We start from the raw sequence: 25,133 nt of genomic DNA, 5'->3' as shown, positions 1-25,133 counted from the left end.
GTTCCCGGTCTGCAGTGGTCAGTATCTATCAAAAGTGCTCCAAGGAACACTGCCAAGGCTCATTGATGCACGTGGGGAGCGAAGGCTGGCCCTTGTGATCCGATCTGAGCTACTGTAGCTCAAATTACTCAAGAAGTTAATGCTGGTTCTGATAGAAAGGTGTCAGAATACACAGTGCATCAGTTTGTTGCGTATGGGGCTGCATAGACGCAGACCAGTCAGGGTGCCCATGCTGACCCCTGTCCATCGCCGATCCACGGAGGCTCCACCTCGCAACTTACAGGACTTAAAGGATCTGCTGCGAACATCTTGGTGCCAGATACCACAGCACACCTTCAGGGGTCTAGAGGAGTCCATGCCTTGACGGGTCAGGGCTGTTTTGGCAGCAAAAGGGGGACCAACACAATATTAGGAAGGTGGTCATAATGTTATGCTTGATCAGTGTATAATAGTATATCAAAGATACTAGAATAACACTGGTACAAATCCAAAAAAAGAAATAATAAAAATTTGTCAATTTTTGTGTCATGTTGAAGTATGTGTCAGCCATATTGATGAACATTATTAATGTTGCATTCAAAGAGCTGCGTTATCGGTTAACCGCGCCTTGATCTCAAAGCAGATGTCCTTGTATCGATCTAATTGATGCTGCCTGTTGTCCAAGAGGAACGACATGGAAATGATTGATTCTGTTCTCGTTTCGGAGCCGACAGACTGATTGATGTGTGCGCTGTCAAACCCTTCGTCGCTAATACGCCTTATCATTCGCGATTCCATGTGCATTAAACGCAAACTGCAGCGTATTTAGGTTTAGACGTCCCTAGGCCAGATTCCGATCAAGTACAAGCCTTCCTGTTTTTAATTTCCTCCTGTCTCCCTTCATCCTTGTGGGAGATGAGCAGATTGCATGCTAATGCAGAGGCTGGAGGTGTTCTTCACGAGTGCCCGCTTGGACGGCCGCCACGGCTCGGGGACCAGAGAGTCTGGATGACTCACAATCCTCCCGGCACTGTGGTTATTCTCTTCAATTAATTGGTCCACTTAGGGCCACTTGCTCCAGTCCTGATTGTGGAGAGTGAAGCTCCTCGTTGGTCTCTGGAGCTTCTTGTCTAATAGCGTCTGATGCCAGGATACTGTGGCATGGAGTTGAACTTTCTGTAAACTGCATTTTTTGGATTATGGGATTACAAACAGGCATTGTGGTGTTCCAGCTCTAAAATTAGATTGAATCAGCTGTGTTTGAAATCTATATTAGGTGTTACGTTGCATGGCAACTATAAGCCAATTTTATTTATTGTGATTTATCATTAGTTATTCATTTTCTAAAAATCTGATTTGATTAGTTAACGTTTTAAGAAAGAGATGCCATAAAATAGGTGATATAATTGGAAGAATTGTTTATCGCAATAATTAACACGTGATTATTTACTGAACATTTGTGTCTATTCGCTTTATAAGCCATGAAATGCTTTGCATCATGCTTATGTGCCTACATACCTTCACCATGGTAAAATCGCTGTAAAATATGGTTTCTTGTGGTATGTTCCTTTAATTTTTCTACAGTACACTAGAAATAATTAATCAAAAACTTTTAATTATTTTGACCTTTTGTCATCCTGTGCTGAGGACATTAAGTCGGACGGTTATATTCAGACATATTTGGTCAGTTTTGCCCTTGTCTTTTGTATATTTTGATATCAGTTCGACCCAGAATGCAGCGCTGCAGTTTTCTCAGGGCTAAGTCATGTCAGCTGGCAGTCGTGCTTTATACGCCTAATATAACTCACTGTAACTCCTGTCGGCAGGTTAATTGCATGTTAGCTGAAGGTTATTTTATTTTGTTCTTTTTCGCAGCAGCTCTGGTGCTTCTCCTCTGCTGAAGATGAGAAGGACAGAGAGGGAAGTAGGAAGGGGAGGGTGTGAGCGTGAAACGCAATCCTATCTTAATCAGTGGCTGTGGGTCAACAGTGGCCGTTAATGCAAGGCCTAATGGGAAACGTGCCTGTGGTCCTGTGGAGAGGATTGTGTGTCGTCCAGTGGAGTGGACTGGAGTGCTGTTGGCGAGGGGAAGCGGGCTACAATCACGCCGACTCTGACCCTCGTTGTCCTCTCGCTGCGGCAGATTGCCATGTTTCCCCGTCACCTTCATCAGCTCTCCTTTTTTTCCTGGAGTCATTTATCCTCCTGTGTGCTCTCCTTCTCTATCATATGGCAGTTAACCCACCATCTTTTAGCCAGTGATCTGTTCAACAATCATCTAGTCACTTCTGTTAACTTAAAATATTCTCAAAACAGGCTGTTCGGATGTAAGACTGTGATTTAGACACATTTGCACTTATGGAGTATATATGTGTTGTTAACGCCTTTATGGCACTTTGCACAATAAATACATGCTTATGTAACTGTACTTTAAAGGAAATGGGTTTGTAATCCTTTTAAAGTTGTTTCAGGTGCCTTTTCTTTAGTAGGGAGTAACAGGATGAAAAGACATTTGGTTTTGATATAGCAAACTTAAGTGAGATACGGTTCATTTGAACTTAATGTAACGTTCCTCTCTTCTTTCTCTCTCTCTCTCTCTCTCTCTCTCTCTCTCTGCAGTGCCGGGGCCTCCTTTTCTCTCCGTCAACCAAAACTCAGAGACTACTGCATTAGTGCGCTGGCAACCCCCAGAATTCATCGCTCCGGGTCTCGAGGTGCAGGGCTATCGGCTGCAGTTTGGCCGAAAAGATGTAAGCCCACTGGCCACACTGGAGTTCAGCCCTCAGGAGCTCGAATATTCCATTAGCAATATCCACCGTGGGGCCACGTATGTGTTCAAAGTGTCCGCCAAGTCCAGATCGGGATTTGGCGAAGAGGCTACACGAGAACTGAGAGTCCCGGAAGAGGTTCCTCGAGGGTATCCTCAAATAACCGAAGGGTCCAACATCACCTGCTGCTCAGTCCAGTTCTCCTGGCTGCCTCCGGTGCTAGCGGAGCGCAACGGTGCTATAACGGAATACACACTGGCCTACCAGGAGGCGGGAACGGCTGGCGGACCCAAGGAACTGCGTCTGCCGGCAAGCGAGAACAGCTACACCCTCAACAGCCTGAGACCCAACGCAGTGTATGATGTGAAAATCCGAGCGCACACCAGTGTAGGTCCAGGGCCCTACAGCCCACCGATCCAGTATCGAACAGTGGCCTATGAAGCAGGTAGGGGTTGCTCATTTCCCCGCCTCAAGGGACAAACCTCTACAATGCAAGCACCTACACCCGATTATATAAAGTTCTCTGGGAGCCACATACCTCACTAACACCCTCCCCCACAACAAGGTAAAATAAGTCAGTAAGCTAAAGTCAGTCAGTTTTGAAAGGGGAGGAGCGTCAATTTTTGCGAGGTAAGTGCCGGTTGGTCAGACACGCCCAGCACATTCACTCATCTAACCACAAAATTTCCCTAGTATCAAGGGTAGGCGAGAACCACGTCAAGGAGATCCCAAAGCTGAAGTGGAACTAGGCACATTTGTTTACTTTGTTTGGGTTTTTCTTATTTATTTTTGGTTTTCCTCTTTTCTGTACTCACCTTTCCCCTCCCCCCACTCCCACACTGGGATGGTTTGAAGCATGGCGTCCCATGATGCACTGCTAACAAGTGTGGGCATGACAATTGTGTTTGGGGTTTGTCCTCGTTCCTGTCGGGCTTTCTGCCACGGCAGTGCCTATCCAAATTTGAGAGTATGCAGCAGAGGGTTACTCAAACATAATGTGGGTTCAGCTATTCTGGAAGCATTCAGGGGGGATTATGGGAACTGCTTGCCAAATGTTCTTGTTGGGGCGGCACTGCCGGGCCAGGACAGGCAGAGTACTGTGCGATCCTGTGGTTCTGTGTTCACCAGTCCAGTCTAGTGTGCTGTTTGTCCCAACTGAGCGCCTCCCTCCCTCCCCTTCACAGCTAACGCCACACTCCGCTCACTCCGAGGGACCAAAGCCCCTTTCCCTTGGGGGAAAAAAGAAAAATGGTCGCAAACGCCGAACATTCTATCAGCCTTCTTTCCCTTCAGTTTTCCTGTATTTTTTCCATTTCTAAAGTGTTTTTCTCAATTTGTTTCCTCCATTTACCTCTGGACAGATGTTCCTAAGAACTTCACTGTGAAGCTGGTCACCAAGACCACGGTACTGTTGACCTGGAAGTTTTCCGATAGCCGTTTCCCGTACCGCTGCATGGTAAGCAATTCCTGTTGCGTGATCAGTTTTGTCCATCCGGTTCAAATGAGTACCTGCCAGACTCTGATTCAATTTACGTGTTTTGTGAACAATTTATCCACGCACATTCTTCCACAGATCGAGTACAACCGGCAGAAGGTTGACATTGATGCTAGAATGACCAAAACTCTCATCACCAACTTGCGACCCAACGTCACCTATGAGTTCAGAATCACCTGCCAGGAGAGCAGCGACGGTGGACCCAAACACAAGCTCATCGCCCGAACGGCACCACCTATTCTGGTTCGAAAGCCTGAGTTGGATCTGAAAAGAGAGCCAGACAGTACGCTGACCATTGTCTTCCCACCGCTGGAAAACAAAGACTTGATCAAGTGAGGAAAACCGTACACTGTCCTAGGCTAGAAACGCACTCTACGCAAGTATACGAATGCAAAGATTAGCGTGGAGTCCTTTCACAGTGTTGATGATGGAGCCATGACAGTAATTGAGCTGATAGAGAAAACTGACAGTAGAAGACGGATTGCACTATTGTTGTTGTCTATTGTTCGCTGTAGTGCCCCTTGTGGCCACACTGAGAATGCAGTACATACTTGAGTAAAGAAATGTGTTTGAAGCGTTTGCGTTCACATGTTTGCGTGAGGTATTTTTCAGGTTTTATTTGAAATCATTTAGCTAGATATTCCCATTTTTATGCTCTGAAAGATATGGAAAAGTAGATTTTTTTTTTTTTTTCAGCCTAATATTTTTATAATACTACTGTTTTTTATGTGGGGAGAATTCTTTGTTTTATGCACCGTCTTGACCTCTTGCAGGTTAATCTATGTTGTGGTGGTTCCTCTGAAGAAGGGGAGAGGACCTATCAGACACCTTAAGAACCCAGATGAGCTGGACTTAGAAGAGGTGAACATTCCCTTTTTTCTTCAAGTCTTTGTCCTTGTGTCGCAGAGACAGTGGAGCCAGAGATGTGGAAAGTGTTCTCACAGGAGCATTGTGGGAATGTTCCCCAGGGGTTTGTCAGGGAGAGGGGACAATTACACAGCTCTCATCCCTACCCGCTGGCAAACTGCCACGCTTGGCCACTTGACCTTGAGCTGTGGATGGCCCAAGGGTGCCTGTATTCTGTTTATATATTATTTTATTCAATGTGATTTCCAAATTAATTGTTTTTTGTTTGTTTTTTAAAGTAGATAGCCCATTTTGTTTAGCATCAGTGCACAAGCACTGCTTATTAGCACTGCTTGAGAGTACGAATGTTGATTTGGTTTTTGATATGGTAGATATGTTGTGTTTTAGATGCTGGTTTCAGTTTTTCTCAAGCAGTCTTTTCTCCCACAGCTGTTGGGTGACAGAAGACTCAGTCAGCGTCACGCTAGAACCACCCGTCAGCTCAAGCAGGTGGACGGGAAGCGGCCCTACATCGCTGCCAGCTTCAAGCCCTCATCCATGCCGCCGTCCTTCACCCTGGGTGACCAGAGAGTGCACAGCGGCTTTGAAAACAGGCCTCTGGACCCTGGGCAGGAATATGTGTTCTTCATCCTAGCTGAGCTTAACACCACTGGAGGGGTGAGTAAAATATAAAGAAAAAGCCTTTTTAATCTATCACAAATTGGTGTTTTGATATGTTATGACAACCAACTGTTAACCATTTTCTCTTGTGCAGAAATCGTTTGCGTCCAGCCCCTACACAGACCCAATCACAGCTCCTGACGTGGACCCTCAGCCTATAGATACGGGAGGGGACGGACTCATCTGGGTGGTGGGACCCGTTCTCGCTGTGGTCTTCATAATCTGTATTGTTATTGCGATTCTCCTCTATAAGAAGTGAGTGGACTTTTGACGTTATAATGAATTAAAAAAAAAAATTGTTTTTCCTTACCATTTACAGTACCAGCAAATATGGGATATTTGACCTAATACATTTACAAATATATTTTAGATATTATTATAAGTAGAGATGCACCAATACTAAATTTCTTATTAAGAATGAGATCTGCTGATACTGATAGTTTGATTTTCTTAAGGAAAAAAATCTCACCCAAATAATGCTGCAAACTATACAGGGAAACCTCTCATTTGTTACATTAATATTAGAGATTAAAATTAACAACAGAGCTATTTCAACTGCCTTTTTTAAGATATATAATAATTACACTCAAAAACTGAATTGTTTGAATGCAACTCAGTTGCACATAAGGTAGTTTCATAAGCACTTGTCTTCATGGAGACATGATATGGTTTTCGGTAAGTTGTACTGTATCTTTTAACATACTTTCTGATGTTCATGCATGTTTTTTGTGCTGTAGTAAAGTGGAAGAAAATACTTGTGCTTTGCACTGCCGCTTGAACTGAGCCATTACAGTGATCTGACACGCCACATTTAAGAGCGTCAAAATGCTGTTTGTTAGTTGTTTGAATTTCGTGATAAAATGGACAAAATTTGAAAGCTGAGACTTTGTTTCTTATCAGAAGAAACAACGCACAAAGCTCTTTGCGATTATTGGATGGGATACTCACAACAAATAATGTTTGGTGTAGGGGAAAACCGCGGACCTGGCAACCGTGGTTTGAACTACGGGTGATTCATAGGGTCATATAAAGCCTGCTTTAACGTCGCTATTTTTAACTGTTAATGGTTTATTGTTGCATTAACTTGCCCTAAATTCAACATGAGAGATTTTCTTCAGACACAGTATGAGTTGCAGTCTGAACATAAGACTGTTTTCCCACCCCTATTTGCTTGACAGGATGTAATCGGCCCTGATCATCGGCTGTTTTTAAACAACTGACAGATGGCCGATAGTGAAAATAATTGCTTTTATCGGCCAATACCGATTATTGGCCAATACATCGGTGCATCAATATAATTTGTTATAAATTTCGTTTTCAGTCACAGATTTTCATTTCAGTTCTTTATATAACAAGTAGGTGGAACTATTTTCAAACAAACACACTTTAAATTCATTATGAGGTGAAGTAATGCTAAAAGAACGATTTAATCTTATATTAGAAATGTTGCCCTCAGCCGTTAGCATAGTTTGGAGAAGTTCAAAGTAGAGCTGAGGAGAGCAATCAATTCGATCTTATCAAAATTTAATGAGGTGATGGCTAATAGCTATTAGCTTCAGAGGATGGCCAAAGCAGACCGCTTTGACTTTTAGCATGCAAACGTGCTCAAACTCAAAGGGAAGCTATTCCTCATTAGCACCTCACGAATGAGGTTAAAAGCAGACGACTCCTGGCTAGTATTTCCTCCCTCAGCAGGACCTTGAGTTTGACCTCCAGTGTCTGGAGATCGTATAGCCCCCCGGTGGGCGCAAACACACATCTTTTACAGGTCTGTCCAAATGCAGATGAGTCTAATCTGGCACCGCTAGCCTGCCCTGTGAATTTAAATGCACTCTATTGATTTTTTCCCCTCTCTCCTCTCCCTTGTTCTCTTGTTGTGTTTTCTCCCTTTTATATATTTATTTCACTTCAATGCTTTCTTCGGAAGCAGCAAGCCTGACAGGTAAGGCTTAGCAGTACTTTATTGCTGTTTTCAAGGGGGCAAAAGAAAACAACCTGCCTCAGCATAAAAGCAAGTTTTAATTAGATGGCAGAAAAAATGAAATAGCGGATTCGAGCAATGTGCCTCTCGGCTGTGTTGTGTGTGGACATAGCTTTGTTTGTGTTAGCATCTAGCTTCCTCTATATAAACTATAAACACAGTGTTTTCTGCACTATATACATATATACACCGATTAGGCATAACATTATGAGCACTGACAGGTGAAGTGAATAACACTGATTATCTCTTCATCACGGCACCTGTTAGTGGGTGGATATATTAGGCAGCAAGTGAACATTTTGTCCTCAAAGTTGATGTGTTAGAAGCAGGAAAAATGGGCAAGCGTAAGGATTTGAGCGAGTTTGACAAGGACCAAATTGTGATGGATAGACGACTGGGTCAGAGCATCTCCAAAACTGCAGCTCTTGTGGGGTGTTCCCGGTCTGCAGTGGTCAGTATCTATCCAAAGTGCTCCAAGGAAGGAACAGTGGTGAACCGGCGACAGGGTCATGGGCGGCCAAGGCTCATTGATGCACGTGGGGAGCGAAGGCTGGCCCGTGTGGTCCAATCCAACAGACGAGCTACTGTAGCTCAAATTGCTCAAGAAGTTAATGCTGGTTCTGATAGAAAGGTGTCAGAATACACAGTGCATCACAGTTTGAGGCGTATGGGGCTGCATAGACGCAGGCCAGTCAGGGTGCCCATGCTGACCCCTGTCCACCACCATCTTGGTGCAGATACCACAGCACACCTTCAGGGTCTAGTGGAGTCCATGCTTCGACAGGTCAGGGCTGTTTTGGCAGCAAAAGGGGGACCAACACAATATTAGGAAGGTGGTCATAATGTTATGCCTGATCAGTGTAGATAGACATAGATGTTTATTGAATCAGTCAAACTGATTGAAGAATCATTCAAAAGTCATTTATCTGAATTATGAAGTCGTTGATCTGAATTATGAACTGAGTCGGTCAGAAAACACTGGGTGTTCATTTTGTGATTTGGTTTACTTGTTTTATGACTCATTTGTCAGTTTTCATTTAGTCTCCATGTATTTCTTTCCTTTTTTAAAGCAGCAAACGGAAAGAGTCAGAGCCACGGACAAAGTGCATGCTGAACAACGCCGAAATCACCCCTCACCACCCCACAGATCCCGTAGAGATGAGACGAATCAACTTCCAAACCCCAGGTATATGCACACGAACAGACAATCTGATTACTTTAAACAAGAACTTTTCTCTGACTGTAAACTGCTTCATCTCATGAAACTTGTCATATTTATTTATAGGTCATATTTCACCCTTCAAATCCAAAGAAAAAACTAAAGAACTATATTTTGCATGAAGAAAATACATCCTTTTTGACAATATTTTAATATTCTCCTTTCAAACACGTATTCATTTTGAAGTGCGCAAGAGTGACAAATATTGTCAATTAACTTTAATTTAACTGTCAATTTCAGGTGCACCTGCTGCTATTTCTAATTTGCATCTCTACTGATGCGGTTTATTAGTTAATAATTGTGTATAGCCTGTCAATCATTTTTATTTTGTATTTGGTTCAGGGGTTGCTTACAACATTCCTCCAACTCTGAACGAAATCCAATGTCCAGGTTGTTTCAGAGATGTATTTGCCGTCGCCATCCTTGTCTCGCCGCGACTCATTCAAAAGCAGACAATCTTTTGTCTCCTCCAAATCCTCCAGTTCAAAGAGCGTTCTCATTTTCGCTGGCTTTGGACGCTAAACCTAGTCTGACATTTCTCCGTGGCTCCTTGAAGTGAATTCGTCGAAGGCGTCTCTCTTCTGTCCGCTCTCGGCGTCTCCCCATCAAACAGCTCTTGTTTCAAAGGCGGTAATCTCGCCGCGGCTGCCCGAGGAGGTCATAACGCGGCCTCTGCCGAGAGCTCTCCTCCTACAGCGGGGATAAAACGAGAGCCGGATGAGAAATGGAGGTGGAGAAAGCAAGAAAGCCGCTATCGCCACCTCATTTCCCATAATCACCTGTCCATTGTGGGGCATCTTTCCAGTAGCCGCCTAATAACACATCTGAAATGAGCCCGGCATGCTTTCATCTTATTTCTCGCCTTTTCCGTCTGCTTCAACACTATCAGAGGTTCTCCTCGTTGAAGTCGTCCTCGTTGGACTTTATTAATTGAGGAGCGTTCAATTTGTGACGCGACGTTGTTCTTTTTAAGCGCTGGATGTCATTATCTCTTTGCTTGGTGAATTTTTATTTAAGCGGACATTTTAGCCCAATTAACTGGGACGGGGAAACATTTGCGACATTTCCATTAGCTAATAGGGGCCATTGTTCAAAGGAGCACACTTCAGTTCACTTGGATGACTGGCACATATGGCGCCCAACGCGGGGCTCAACCACTGCGCTTATCCTAATGAGACAAGACACTGACATTCTGTTTGTTTCGTAACACATTTAGGGTCAGACTGTGCTCAATTCTTCTGCCTCCTCTTTAGTCTGTCTGCATGGGTATTAAGTGTTTTAGAACACAAACATTTTTATTAGCAAACTGTTCAATTCAACACGATAAGCAAACACACACCGCTCACTGTTTTTCCAAGCCTGTGATAAATTGTCTGTAAAAGATTTATAAGTCTCGTCATCTTTTAGGCTGATTGCAAAAATCTTGACACACATCATTGATTTTTTTGCCTCATTGATTTTAAAATTAAGGCGATGCACTGATTTAGACATTTTAAAACAATAACCGATAATTATTTTAATAATTGTTTTAATGTTTTTTTTTATTATTTTAATTATTTCAATGAATCATTTTTTGATAACAATCATCTGTAGTAATGTTTAATATTATTATTTATTTTTGCAGATACAAACAATCAATATTTTTTTTTTATGGTCACCAGTATACTATGCATTCTATTTATAATGGTAATCATTAATATTAATCCTGAATTATAATGATAATTCATCCACTCAATAAAGTATTAACCTTAATTTCTGCTAATACCAATGCACTGATATATATATTTTGGCAGATATAAATAACCGATAACTATTTTTATGTTACAAATGATAACCGATATGACTGTCAAATTTATAAATCTGTACAGTTTTGCCTTTTTTATATTTTTATTTTGGCTAATGCAAACTTGACCACCAATAAAACATACATACAGTACATAAATAATAAATAAATAAACTTAAAAATATAATAATCCTATTTTTTTCCTGCATATGTTTTATGCATTCATATTTATAATGCTAATTATAATATTAATCCTGAATTACAATGATAATTCATCCACTCAATAAAGTATTAAATAATTTCTGCTATTACCAATGCACCGATATAGATATTTTGGCAGATATAGATAACCGATAAATATTCATATGTTACGAATGATAACCGATATGACTGTCGAATTTATAAATTTTTACAGGTTTGCCTTTTTTATTTTGATTGATGCAAACATGGTCACCAATAAAAGATGAATAAATAAATAAACATAAATAAATAATCCTTTTTTCCTGTATGTTTTATGAATTCCTATTTATAATGCTAATTATAATAATACTCCTGAATTATAATGCTAATTCATCCACTCAATAAAGTGTTAACCTTTATTTTTAGTATTACCAATACCAATGCACCGATATAGAAATTTTGGCAGATATAAATAACCGATAACTATTCTTATGTTACAAATGATAACCGATATGACTGTCGAATTAATAAATCTATACAGTTTTGGATAATGCAAACATGACCACCAATAAAACATACATAAATAAACATATATAATAAATAATCCTCTTTTTCCTATATTTTTTATTGACAACAGTCATGTTAGCCAACGTGCAGCATAAAAAGTACGTTTCACTTTTGTTCTCTAAACTGTACTTACAATGCTAATTATAATGCTAATTCAAATGTGATCCACTTGCTAACGTGTTAATCTGGCCCGTCTGCATAGGTGTCGTGTGCCTAAAGTCTTCACAGATGGTTCAGACCTCGACAACAGAAGTTAAAGACATTCCTCTTCCGCTCACTCTCCAGACAGCTGGACAGACGTCGAGCACTAAACAGTGACCGTATGTCGTTTTACCGCTCGATCGGCGCTGCCATCTGATATTTTGAGAATTTATTCTTTGAAAAACCACCATGGAGTCGGGTGGATGCTATAGTGAAATGTTTGTATCTTAATGTCAGACTTTTCAAATTGCGTCGCTGTGTAAACAGTATCTCCAGCGGTTCTTAGCGTCATTCTGTATGTCTAACAAACATCAGCGGCTCTGAAGTTGGATGAAGGATGGCTGATATATGAGTGAGTGTCCTACTTTCACTGTCTGACAGACTGCTTGGCGTCGGATCCAACATCGAGGACCCTCACGAGGATTACCGCCTTCATTCAAAGCAGGGGTGGTCCGTTCTCCTGCCTGTTTAAAAATGCACAATATAGTTTAAAAAATTAATTAGAGGGAGCAAATGTATAAAGGAGAAGTTTTATGTTCTGCTCATTAATTTCCTTGCATTTTTCCCATTTATTTCAGTCCATTTCAAGATTTTGTTCTCAACTAATTATCAGTGCATTTAAAAAGGATGCTTTTATTTTATTTTTGGTGTTTGCTGTTTTTCACAGATTCGGGTCTAAGCAGTCCTGTCAGTGAAGCCGGTTTTGACTATGAAAGTTAGTGCTCACATCTCGCGCTGAGCTTTGGTGTTTTCTTATCTTTTTTTAATGCGTCTGCCCCACATCCGAAATAATGGGTTGTGTTCTCCGACTACATTTGCATATGACTTTTTTTTCCCTCCCTTCACAAACTGCCGGATCTGCGCTAATGTTCACTCCTGTAACCCTGGGAAAGTTAAAAGGAGTCGTACCTCAAATGAAACCTAAGACTGTATCTCATTAGCAATTGCTTTTCCTATATGAGGTGCATGATTTAGGATAAAATAAAGTAAATAATAGCATTTTTCCTACCCTTTTTTATTTGATTTCTGTTGCTTAAAAGACATAATGTTAGCCAACATGAAGCATAGAAAGTTCATAACATGTCTTGTATATATCCTAGACCTTTGTTCTGCATCTGTAGTAAGTTAAAATGCAAATGCAGTTAACTGTTTCATCTTAATTATGACTGCTTTTAACTTTCATTCGTAACACGGCTTTTGATTTTTCCTTTTTAATTTGTTCAGTATTTCTGCTTGTCGATTGCTTTGTTCTTCCAGGCTGTTGGCTGCACTCTATTAATCCACAGTAAAAGCACTGCAGTCACAGCTGATGATGTACAGCTGTATAATTTTTACACAGGTCTCCACACATTTCCCGCCCCTCCAGCTCAGCTGTCCGTTCGGCCCCCCATTCCGCTGTTCACCGATAGGGTCGTTCTGCAGGCAGAGATAACGAGTCGAATTAATTAAACCCTCCGCAAACAATAGTCCGACATTTGATACATCCCTCCTGCCCCCCAGCGAGGCAGAGGAAAGAGAAACACGGCTCCCTTTTTTTTGTTGTTTTTATGTGAAAATATAGCAAGCGTTTTTCCTTTTATATGTAAATGAACAATCGCATAAAATCGTTTCGCGAACAGCGGCAGAGGATATCAAAAGGATTTGTTATTTGCATCACCTGTCAAGCGCAAATAAGAGACTGAAAATATGTAATTAGACAGTTTGCTTCTCTCTCGCTCAGTGATCTTGAGCTTGATTGCACGGGATAAAAAGACTCCACGGTGAAGACGCAAAAATCCTGGCAGAGAGAGCAGATAGAAAATGAACAGCAACAGGAATTTGCCCTTGAAAGAGTTATATACCTTGTTTAAACAGACTTGAAATAGACTTTTTTAGCATTTTTTGCATAGATACTTGAAATTGAATGTGGTTAATTATAAAAAACAAAAAATAGTGATAGTCATGTACATAATGCCTTGTTTGTAATGTCTATTGCATTCACTAAAATGTAATGAGTTTAATGAGTTTGGGGTTTTCTTAGTAAATGTTGATGTGCAGTTTTAATTGATTGACACCCCTAGTACAGCAAATACATACAACATTTTGATAACAATGACAACTTTGTGTCATCGGCAGAGGTTAAAGCATTTTTGCACCCCAATCGGATTAAATGTAATTGTTTTTTACGTCTTGCAGAGAGAAAATTCCTGAGAACAAACAAATAACGGCTTGTTTATGAAATAGAAAGATGGAAGACGAGTAATTGTTGTTGACACGGAGCAAAGTTGAGGAATAGGTTGACATTGGGAAGAGTTTGTTGGGCTTCGATTGGCTCTAGATGGCCTTTCTCATTGCATTACGGAGGCTGTTGTCATTTAGCATGCAGGTCTGATCTCAGGTTGTTTGCCAAAGTTGCCCTTCGCGTCTTTTTCGAGAGTGCTTTGGCATACATTACCTTGGTTCACCTTAAGAGGTTAAAACAGATTCCAGACAATCTCTAAGAGCTTGGCCGGGCTGATGAAAATAACATTTGAAGACTAACGAAAGTGTTAGCGTCCGGAAATTCAGCAAATTCTCACATACTGGCAGTGGAAAAGTGATTTTTACTGTTATTAGCATAGTTTGGTTAGCTTTATTCTGAGAGAAATACTGAAAACTAACAGCCAGAACTTTTTTCAAGGCATCTTTTCGAGTGGCATTATGGGTCATTTGCGTCGTTTTTTTTTTTTTTGTGTGTGTGTGTCATAACGTCCAATTAGCAAGTCCAATCTCAATCAAACACAAGCGAAGTCATTTGCGGCATACAACATTTCGAGAAGAAAAAAACGTGTCAACTGGAGGTCAAATTGAGCATGGCTAATGTGATTATGCAGATTATTCATGCTTAATTAAATCACAGTACTCTTGAAGGAAGATGTCAACATTTAGCCAACTTTCGACCTCTGAAGTAGACGATGAACGAAAGTCCAGTGGCCTCTGTAAATAAGTTAGCGTCCATCTCAGCAACAGCTTGTTGACGAGTTTGTCTGTTTTCTGCCTTGTTCCATTACTAATTATTAACTAGATTAACTCCACAGCAAGGCCTAGGGTTTTTTGTTTTGTTTTGTCTGAGCAAACATGTGCTAACTAGTGCTTGTTTGAGGAAAGGTCTTGGAAGCTGTTGCAGGGTTAGCATGGGCGGCTGCTTCTGTGACACGCTTGCTAAGCTTTGACTGAACTGAAGCAGAGAACACGGCACTTCACTTTGCACCGGTACCATCGGGTCATCTTAACCCAGGCCAGAACTCTCAAATAAAGCCCCTACCTTACCCTGATTACCCCCATCATCAGCCCTGCACCTCAAGAACTTTATTTCCCATCATCACTCAAACGAAGGATTACATAAGGAAATTATTGCAAGCTTCTGCCAAAAGGAAAGCTGCTAGAAATATTAGGCAAGACGTTTCCTCAAGGGAAAGGCAATATTGTATTTTCTACCACTCGCTTGCTCATATTTTTCGTGTTTAGTGTGGAAGCATTCCAGATTTTCCCCCCACAGCAGCAAGACAACAAAAGTAAGAACAGTAAGTCCAAATTTTGTTTTTGGAATTTCTTTCTTGCAAGACCATAAATGACATGAAAATGAGTCATTTTGGTGAAATACAAGATATGAGCTTGTATCAGAACTTCCTACTTGACAGGGTTAGAGTTATGGTTAGGGCAGGGTTGTCCAATCCTGCTCCTGGAGGGCCACTTTCCTGCCTGGATGTTTCTGGTGACCCTTAAGACCTTAAAGGGATCAAGCTAAAAACCCTATTGGTAGCAGGATTGCACACCCCTGGTTTAGATACCATTCCCTCATTCCCGTCACCATCGCTGTGAACAATATACATAGGGTGACTAGCTTCAATCTTGTGGTTTTGGCCTTGCGTCTCGCCTCGGTGAAATAGAAGTTTTCAGATTTTGCATTTGATTAAATCTATTATGTTTCGGCTCTGCAGACATGAACATATTTCTCAAGGGCAGATCTTAGGGGTTGTTTCAATTTATTGTTCCTGTGACTCGGTTGGAGAGGAGATTTGTTTGGTTTCTTGCAGGCAACCAAGTGCATTATTTCATTTGTCTTAGCCTGCTGAGTACAAATGTATGGTTTGTCTAAGTGTATGGAGTGTCCTCGTGCTCATCAGTTTTAGCTACAGTGGAGTGAAAAAGAAGATATTTCATTGCTTTGGCAATATTGCAAAGCTATTAGGAACCATTTGACCCCCTATCAGCGTTGTAATTGGTCTGGGGGTTTTGTAGCACCTTAGCAATCATCCTTAGGTCCTTTTCCTTCATATTGTCTGTATAAAGGCAGTGTTTCTTTTTTTTCTGTATTAGGACGATCCTGATTGGACGGACTGATGATGTAGAGCTCTGGCCTGGTCACACTGTGTCCCTAACATCACCCACTGTTCCTCACTCCAGTCCCACCTCATTGTCTTACCTGCTTGGGTGTCTTCCCCCACCCCTGATCCCGCTTTCTCCACCAACTTTTGGGATTTTGCTTTTCTTGGCTCTGGTGGCCTTACTGACCTTGTCTTTCCACAGGTATGATGAACCACCCTCCCATACCCATCTCGGAGCTAGCTGAGCACACGGAACTACTGAAGGCCAACGACAACCTGAAGCTCTCCCAGGAGTACGAGGTACGGCATATTTAGCAAAAAATACTATTTTGTGTTACGAAAAATATTGTTAGCTGTTCAGAATGGTGCAGCTGTCGGTTTTCCTGATAAACCAATGCCGATTGAGAGGATTTTTACTGTTCACATGGCAGTTACTCACGTGCCACGGATGTCTCTGTTTGGAGTGCTGGGCTCGTACATGTAGCGGCTGCTGATTAGCCCTCACCATTGCTGAATCAGCCTTCATTTGCATAGAGCAAATGTCGTCGTCCATCTTAAATCTCAGCGTGCTACAGCAGCGCTGCCATCAACACCCCCGGGGCTTAATGCCATCTTAAATGGCTCCCAGCGTGAGCCAGACCTGATATCTCAGCAGGAACACGGGCACGCTTGAGTTGAGCCAACCCTCTATCATTTTTGGGACATTGGCTTAGCATATAGATTAGCATTAGCTGCATATGCTAACCAAATGAAGGAAAGACATTCTTAAGCAGCCTGAGTAGGAGATTGTTGAATATTTAGTTTCTGACCTCGCTACCTGCAAAACATGAGTAAACAATGGCGTAATTCAGCAAAGTTACCTTCAACCAGAAATTCGCTTAAGAGTTTCATAAATTGCTACTGGAAATTTGATCTGCTCTGGCTTCGTGAATAATGCTGCCTTCACGTGCTATCGGAAATTTGATAATTCCCACTTCTGAAGTTGTGATTACAAGCTCATCGCGTTCAAGTTTTGAAATGGGAGGGCGTTCATGTGGAGCAGAAAAAGAGGTTTGGTGCAAAGAGTTTGTCAGATATGAGGATATGGGCTGGGTGTTATGCAAAAGCATGCTGTGGATTACCAAACTCTGGATTATGGCATCAAGCTTCCGTTCATTTGTGATCCGTTATGTTACAGCACAGTCTGGCATTTGGCTTGGAGCAGAACCAAACCAATCCAGACTGTGCGTTAAAACCCACAGGCGGTTTTCAGGGTAGATGATAAGAGAGACATGTTTGAGAGCACGGACAACCTGTGGAGGATCCGTGCTCTGTTATTTGTGCCTGTAATCATCGCAGGGTAAACAGTTACATCAAACCCCTCATTGTGGGTTATTTAGTCCCAGTTTCAGCATGCAAAGACGGTCGTCTAAATGAAAACATCCCTCAAGCTAGAAGAGCTGGGACGGAGCCATTGCCCGAGAACAGGCTCGGAATCATAATGGAATACTAAATTACCCCAACAGGGGAATAGAATATTTATTCAGAAATTCTCATATTGGGAATGTGGTGGCATTTATCTTGCTGGCGCCAGATAATTCACCCCCTCACAGGAAGGAACAGACTCTTTTATCAGCGTTTCCTTTGCTATTATTCACTGTCCACATAACGGTCCCGACAAAGCTACCTGGCCGAATGCTCGTGAATATTTTAAAACGATAGCAGACAGCTTTTAATTACACTTTAATGTGCGCTCTGATTGCGACAGGAGCAGGACTTTTATCTTGTTGTGAATGTTTATCTGAGCTGCTTTGTGAAGGATTCTCATTTCTTTCCCACCCGCCAGTTTCCGTTAGTTTTAGTCCTCCGTGGCCTCACTCAACTCCGCTTTCTGAATGTTGAACTCTCCTCTGTTTCTCCACCTTCTTCTGATGTTCTAGCGGATGCAAACTCACTCTCTTCTCACATTAGTATTCATGCCAATGATGCTGAGGGATTGGGAAAAGCCCTGAGGGTGGTTTCATTCCGTACTTTCTCTCCACAGTCCATCGATCCGGGTCAGCAGTTCACCTGGGAGCATTCCAACCTGGAGGTCAACAAACCCAAGAACCGATACGCCAACGTCATCGCCTACGACCACTCCCGCGTAATCCTGGCGCCCATCGAAGGTCGGGCAGAACTGCACATACACACACACACACACACACACACACAGATTTTTTTTTCAAAGAAATCCGTCTCAATACGTTGCACGTAAAGGTTCCAGAATGACTGAACTTTGTTGTCGCCCCCACAGATCCGTCTGGCTTAAAAAAAAAAAGCTGTTTAGAGAAATTTATTTTGCTGCAAGATCCTAAAATCTCTATCAGAAGAACCTGATCTAGCATGTGCATTTGGGAGTATTTTATGTCTTTATTATGCGTTTTTATAGTGTTTATCCGTATAAATCAATTTACTTTCTCCCCTTCCCACACAATTTTATTGTCTGGTCACGCACACATAAGAAACAAGAGTCAGATAATTCACAAGCAGTCAAAATTAAACTAGAAGGCAAATGGTATAGTGCACGGCCATATCCCAGAGTGCCTTCAGTTGAGGTATGGAAGCTGTCAAGCTTTTGGATGAAACATAAAATGTCAGTGGAAAATCAGGAGAGATTCTGCTGTTATGTTGGTAAAACGCCCATATTTTTTCCATCCAGAGGCGACTGTCAGTGCTCAACGCTCTCTTTTGCTGTTTACAGTTATTTTTCCCTCAGGTTCCCTCCCTCGTCGTCGCATCACCTTGATTTTCGCCACACTTCTCCACGACCCAATTTAGATGAGCAATAACGCAGCGTAACAGAATCATCACAAAGACAGCGCCCATAAATGCATAAATTAATCAAGTTCGAAATTTCCATTTTACAGTGCAGTGATTTCGCCATTAGACACAGCGGTGGAACAATTCGTGCAGGCAGCCGTGCTCTGTTCACTTAGCTATGACTAAAGCGAAACACTCCCGCGATCGCTTTGTGAGACGGGGAAGAGGCTTTTAATGGCATTCTTTTTTCCTCCTGATTGCTAATTTTGTCTTTTTCTCCGACGTAGCGGGGGCTAGAAAATGAGCACGGCCAAGTGTTTCATTGTTCGTTGTTAAAGCACGAAAACAACAATTTAGCACCGCGGGCCTGTGTTTGTGATTGAAGCTTTTGTGTTGGATAAACTGTACAATTAAATATGCCTCTCGTAGGTTATTTTGCCAGAGGTCTGAAGCGGACCCCGAGTGTAATTACAAGTGACTTGTTTCAGAGAATTAATGGCATTTGCATCTACTGAGGGATTTGAACAAACCCCTAACATTAAGTATTGAATTTGTTGCATAATTCATCCTGTGCTACATAAATGACACATCAAATCACAAATATATATTTACATCACCTATATTATTATGATGATTATAAGAATTGCATGTTGGTACCCAGACCAAGACTGGACCTTTAAGGTGCACCCAGTACTAGACCCAAATTTCAAGGGCCAAGGCCACATTTATGTGGTCTCAGGACCTAAGATTGTTACCTCTATCAGTGGCACACAAGGGCTTTACTTATATTCCCGCTGCCTCACGGATCCTGAGCTTAGAAGGGAGAATGTTTGGCTGCTTTATGGGAGATTTACTGCTGGCCGCCCAGAGCGATGGCAGAAAGAGAGCGAGACGGGGTCCGGCATGGGTTCTGCTCGCTGATTTAGTCCTAGTCCAGCCTAATTCCATCGTATAGTATCTGGCCCTAAATCAGATGCTGTTGGCCGGCCCTCAGAGAGCTAGACAGGGCCGAAAAAGCTGGAAGGAAGTGAAAAAAATCAGTGAAGGGGCTCAATGGCTTTTCTTTCTTGGGGATTATTTTCTATGATGGATATCTGTCACAAGCTCTGCAATAGCCTCTAACCAGACTGTGACTGTATATCACGTTAGTGGAGTAGCAAGTTTTTCACCAGTTAAGAGACTCACACAGCAACATTGTCAGCCATTTTGGAACTGTCTAGAAACAGGGGTATTAAACCACACTTTTGAAGTCAACACGTAATGTTAGTCAAGTTTTCTTGTGCCAAAAACAGCTAAAAGTTAATTTTACAAGACAACATTTCCAGCTGCCTGCGCTATTATACATTTAACACTCGCTTTTTCATGTGAAATCAGGGCCGCTTTACTACATACATGTCAGTATATAAAGCTGATTGGTCATGTGTTTATGTTCTGATATTTTTCTCATAAACATAGCTTTAGCTTTGTGTTCCAACAATCAAATTAGTTTATTTCAAAATCCTGCTTTTTATGATATGTCCCTTTTAAAGTGAACGTCTCTGTCATTCTGACTCTAACTTTCACAGTTACCAACCTTCATGCTTCGTTTCAAGGTATCACAGGAAGCGACTACATCAATGCTAACTACATCGACGGCTACAGGAAGCAGAATGCATACATAGCCACGCAGGGGCCGCTGCCAGAGACCTTCGGAGACTTCTGGAGGATGGTGTGGGAGCAAAGAGCCGCCACCGTGGTCATGATGACCAGACTGGAGGAGAAGTCACGGGTGAGGCTAGTCAAAAAACACACCGCATTTGTGGTTTAATACAGGATTGTTTCAGAATAGTAGTAAATATCATTCTCCTGACATCAAAAGTCAAAAAAATGTAGCTCTTATTAGCTCTGTTCAAAAACTAGCTTGCTGTATTGCTCCCTACTTGGCAGCAAACTCACCAAAATAGAGCCTTATAATGGACTGATTTGGAACAGTATACATAGACAGTCAATTTTTAATTAGGTGAACATTTATTGATACTTTACAGTAAATATAATTTGCGGTGCATTCTCCACTAAGAATACATGCAGTAGAATTGTCAAAAATATTTGATATTATGATATGTATTGATACTGAATTATCTGAAATGGTTCCAATACTCCTTTTCTGCAGTATCGATACACCAATACCAGCTGTGCGTTCTCACTCTCTCTTCTCTCAGACGGCGAATTGACACACACCCTCCTCCTCTCACTCACTCGTCTCATTTGCTCCGGTTGAATAGTGCTTGTATTGCACATAATTTTAGTCATTCCCGCAGGTTTTGTGCTCATGCCAAAAGTGCGCTATCTATATAAGTGGTGCTTTCATAAAACCACCTCAAACAGCGTGCGAGTACCAAATTGAGTTATTTTTCGTGGCTTATTGAGCTTAAACAGTCAAATACATTAAAAAATTATGTCAAAATGCTCATCTTGCCGAGTATTCAGGTAAATACAGTCAGTTTTGGAACGTAAATAGTTGAGAGAAAACGCAAGTTGTGTAAAAGTATATTGGATCTGTGCATAAGTTCTTAAAGTGACAGCAGCCTAATATTCCTGCTGCTGTCTGTCATGTTAATCAAAGAACAAAAGATAAAGATAAAATCACTCACTGTTTTTGACTGAATAAATTTTGTACCTTTTAATTGTAAGCATTAATCTATATTTAATTTTTACAATGAAAACTATCCAGTGTTATTTTACATTTGCTACTTTCATTTCTGTTTCTGTTTATTTCATGTCACTTTATTCTATTGTATTTATTTGTGCTATCATTTGCAATTTGTTTATTTGTTCTTGTCTTTTTTTCTTTTTCTTTTTTTTGTATGACGATTCAAATAAAGCCTCCCTGTGCTGCGTGTGAAAGCTAATACAACAAAATTACCCAAATTATCAAAATATTATGAGATAATAAATTATATTTGTATGGCAGTTTTCCCCATGGTATCGAATATCGATATTTTTCAGGGTATCATATCGAAGTTGGAAATTCCAGTATCGTGACAACATTAACATGCAGCATTACAGTTTTGCCAAATCTTACATTTTGAAACAACTTTTGCATACGGAGCATGCCGGTGATGCCTTAAAATACAGCTACCTAGGCAGCTCACTAGGTTGTGGAAGAGAGCTAATAGTCCCTAAAAATATAATAGGCCTTTTACCCTTGTTAAAAAGACTGAGCTTCATACTGAACAAATTGACATTATTCCAGTTGAAATGCCATTGCCGGTTGAATGAATGAGCAAAAAAGGATGAAGAAAAATGGAGGCAAATAAAAAAAAGAGGCTCTCCGATAACAACCTGGGAATCATGTCTCGGCTCTATCAGCGGGCAGTTCAGCTCATTTACCACAAAAAATGGAGAGAGAGAGAGAGACAGAGAGAGAAAGAGGAAGTTAAGAAGCCCTCATCTTGCAGACTTCCTCAGCCGTGACGTCCAGAAGTTCATTGAAGACGATTCCGTCACACCCTAGACTGTCAGGCTCAGCAAACTCAGTCAGTATCTCAGGACACCCCCCTTGCTCTCTCTCACCATCTTAGCGGGCGCCACATGGCGTATTAGAGCTCTGTCAGATGCGATCAGAGTGAGTTGTTCAATCTGCAGCATAAGCGCAAAGAACGCATTAAACCTGCACATTTTTGAAGCAGCGGGCTGTCACATCGTATCAGGGCACGGGGGCGGCCCGACTGCTTGCCATGCTCCATATTGCGTGAATCTTTATTTCGGCTGTGGCGGGCCATGGGGTCTGTCAATGTGCCAGGTGTCAGAGGCGGGAAGGAAAACATTATTCCAGGGTAATTGATCTGACATGGGCAGAGGAGAAGGGTTTGTGATTGCAGGTGTGAACCCCCGTGAATCTGTACGGAGACTATTACGAGTCTCACTTCTCATTTCAAGAATCAAAAGTAATTTGGTGTCATTGCAAAAGGCTTTAGTTGGCTCCCATATGATTATTTGACCAAAAAAATTAAAAAGGAGCAGGATCTCAGTGAGGTTAAGTTCAATAGCAACGTAATTCCTCAGCACACTGAGATTTGGGAGGTATTTGCATAAAAATGTCTGGGTAAATCTGAGTCAACGACCTCCAATAAAGGCAGCTAAACCAACCTGAAAGACATCAGGTATGCTAACATTCCCTCACCCTCCGCAGATAAAGTGCGACCAATACTGGCCGAGTAGAGGGACGGAGACCTACGGTATGATTCAAGTGACGCTCTTGGACACCATCGAACTCGCCACCTTCTGCGTGCGCACCTTCTCTCTACACAAGGTAAGACTTTTTGTGTCTACCCGTGTAATAGTGCCACCTAGCATGCTCTCATATCAAAGAAAACAGCCCTAGATTCGATCCAAGCACTGTCTACAGCAGGGGTGCCTAATCCTACTCCTGGAGGGCCAGTGTCCTACAGAGTTTAGCTCCAACGCTAATTAAAACTAATCAAGTTCTTCAGGAATCTTAGAAACTTCCAGGTAGGTGTCTTTGGCCCTCCAGGAGCAGGATTGGACACCCATGGTCTACACAAGGCGTTTCTGAGATAAGTGTGCTCCCTCCTCTAGGAACACTTTGCTTGAGCTGTTTTTGAAGAGTTTTACGTTGTGCATGGACCTTTTATTTCCCTCTGGACCTTAGAGCAGACACATCACACAGTTTTGCTTTCGGTCCCGACAGACGTACGCAACCGGGATGATTGCAAACGGTTGAGGCGAACGAGACGTTTTTTTCCCGAAACCCTCCCCGGGTTCTCATCTCGACTGTATACACCAACACACGCGCATGTTTTTATAATCTCCTCGTTCCACATCCATCATCTTTTAATGTTACGCCTGCCAAAGAGAGGCACTTAGCTAAGTGGCCAGAGCAAAACGGCTCCATGCAAAATTGGCATCCCAGACGGCGCAGCGGTCAAGTAAACATGAAGTGGTTGGGAGCGAGGAAGAGAAATAGAGAGGGGTCAGCGAGTTGCACGGTCAGACCGTAACGTGAATTAAAATGGATTGAGCTTTTACTGTAGTTGAAGGGCGCCCATAAGACACGAGCCGAAGCATTGATTAACGAAAGACTGTCGTACAGAGCATGAAGAGTGTGCTCATGGTTACGGGATTAAGCTTTCGTTTTAAACCCACAGGAAAGAGAAATGAGATCTCTTCAATATCTCAATTGATTCTCCTAGACAGCACGGACAGTAATTGGATCTTCTCAGATTTGTCCCAGAAATGAAAACTCTAGTATTCCACTAGTTTCAGAATGGATCTCGAGAGATCTCTTAAGCTATAAATAAGCAATTAAATTGTCTTCTTGGACAGTTTAGATTAGACATAATGGCTTATTTAGTCATATCACATTGTCCTTACTAAAGGGACATCTTCGAATACAGACGAGGTGTGTGTTTTTTTGCACCGCAGTTCATTGTATTGCATTGCAAGGCTGAATAGTCAGAGTTTGCTTACAACCCTTACACACACACACACACACACACTCGCTGGAACACTGAGGTGTATTTATGTGTGCGCATATCCTGCAGTCGCACACACAGTCGACCCAGAGTCATGAATTCTTAAAAACAATCCTGCACAAGCCCATCCACTGCAGAGAAACACAGCCTGCAGAAGACAGCCAGAGAAAAAAAGTATCCGGCAAAACTGGGCCAGTTTGCTCTTAATTACATCGTTTATTTATTCATTTATTCAAAGGGAGCCTCTGTTGGAACAGCAGCGACATTGAAATGCAAAACCTCCCTTTAAAGACGTCCAGGATGAGAAATAAATGCTAGCAGTTAGAACTAGCAGGACACTGATGTCTGTCCCTCTTCTTACCGAAATCTCCTCTGCGGCAGACATTTTCCTGGCTCGCTTGTTTCATCGAAATACAATGTAGAAGACATTTTGGTGACACAAGGCGATGCCAGAACACATGTGTATCAACGTCTCATGTTGACGTAGCATGACTTGTCATAGCTGTAAGGTGCTTGACTATGCTAATGCTAGAACTAGGACTAATGTATCGCAATAGGATTTGTTCCTGTGAATTCATGCAACTTAACATAAAGGCAATTGCTCTTGTTTCAGAATGGTTCCAGTGAAAAGCGAGAGGTTCGACAGTTCCAGTTCACCGCCTGGCCGGACCACGGCGTTCCCGAGTATCCCACTCCATTCCTGGCCTTCCTCAGGAGGGTGAAAACCTGCAATCCACCGGACGCCGGTCCCATCATTGCCCACTGCAGGTCTGAACCCTGTTCCTACTTCTCAAGGCTCCTGAAGCCGGAAACTTTTGGTCTAGAACAAGTC

General features: G+C 42.0%; 1 protein-coding gene across 29 annotated transcripts in view; it reads left to right on the top strand.

Moving 5' to 3' along the window:
• ptprsa (protein tyrosine phosphatase receptor type Sa) overlaps positions 1 to 25,133 on the top strand; it is a 202,554-nt gene that overhangs the window by 163,317 nt on the left and 14,104 nt on the right. For 9 of the 29 annotated variants that reach the window (XM_051907932.1, XM_051907928.1, XM_051907925.1 and 6 more), the window contains 13 exons: positions 2,599 to 3,192; positions 4,109 to 4,203; positions 4,321 to 4,574; positions 5,016 to 5,103; positions 5,539 to 5,766; positions 5,864 to 6,024; positions 8,821 to 8,936; positions 12,368 to 12,415; positions 16,249 to 16,346; positions 18,070 to 18,193; positions 20,393 to 20,595; positions 22,999 to 23,118; positions 24,915 to 25,069. In XM_051907932.1, the coding sequence (XP_051763892.1) occupies positions 2,599 to 3,192; positions 4,109 to 4,203; positions 4,321 to 4,574; positions 5,016 to 5,103; positions 5,539 to 5,766; positions 5,864 to 6,024; positions 8,821 to 8,936; positions 12,368 to 12,415; positions 16,249 to 16,346; positions 18,070 to 18,193; positions 20,393 to 20,595; positions 22,999 to 23,118; positions 24,915 to 25,069 (2,284 nt within the window). The remainder of the gene's footprint in view (positions 1 to 2,598; positions 3,193 to 4,108; positions 4,204 to 4,320; positions 4,575 to 5,015; positions 5,104 to 5,538; positions 5,767 to 5,863; positions 6,025 to 8,820; positions 8,937 to 12,367; positions 12,416 to 16,248; positions 16,347 to 18,069; positions 18,194 to 20,392; positions 20,596 to 22,998; positions 23,119 to 24,914; positions 25,070 to 25,133) is intronic. The other 20 variants (XM_051907929.1, XM_051907926.1, XM_051907938.1 and 17 more) reach the window with 9 other exon arrangements.

The sequence above is a fragment of the Ctenopharyngodon idella genome, chromosome 10 (genome assembly GCF_019924925.1).
Source record: "Ctenopharyngodon idella isolate HZGC_01 chromosome 10, HZGC01, whole genome shotgun sequence".
Taxonomy (NCBI): Eukaryota; Metazoa; Chordata; class Actinopteri; order Cypriniformes; family Xenocyprididae; genus Ctenopharyngodon; species Ctenopharyngodon idella.
Note: the sequence above shows the minus strand (reverse complement) of the source record. Positions and strands in the feature narration are given on the sequence as shown.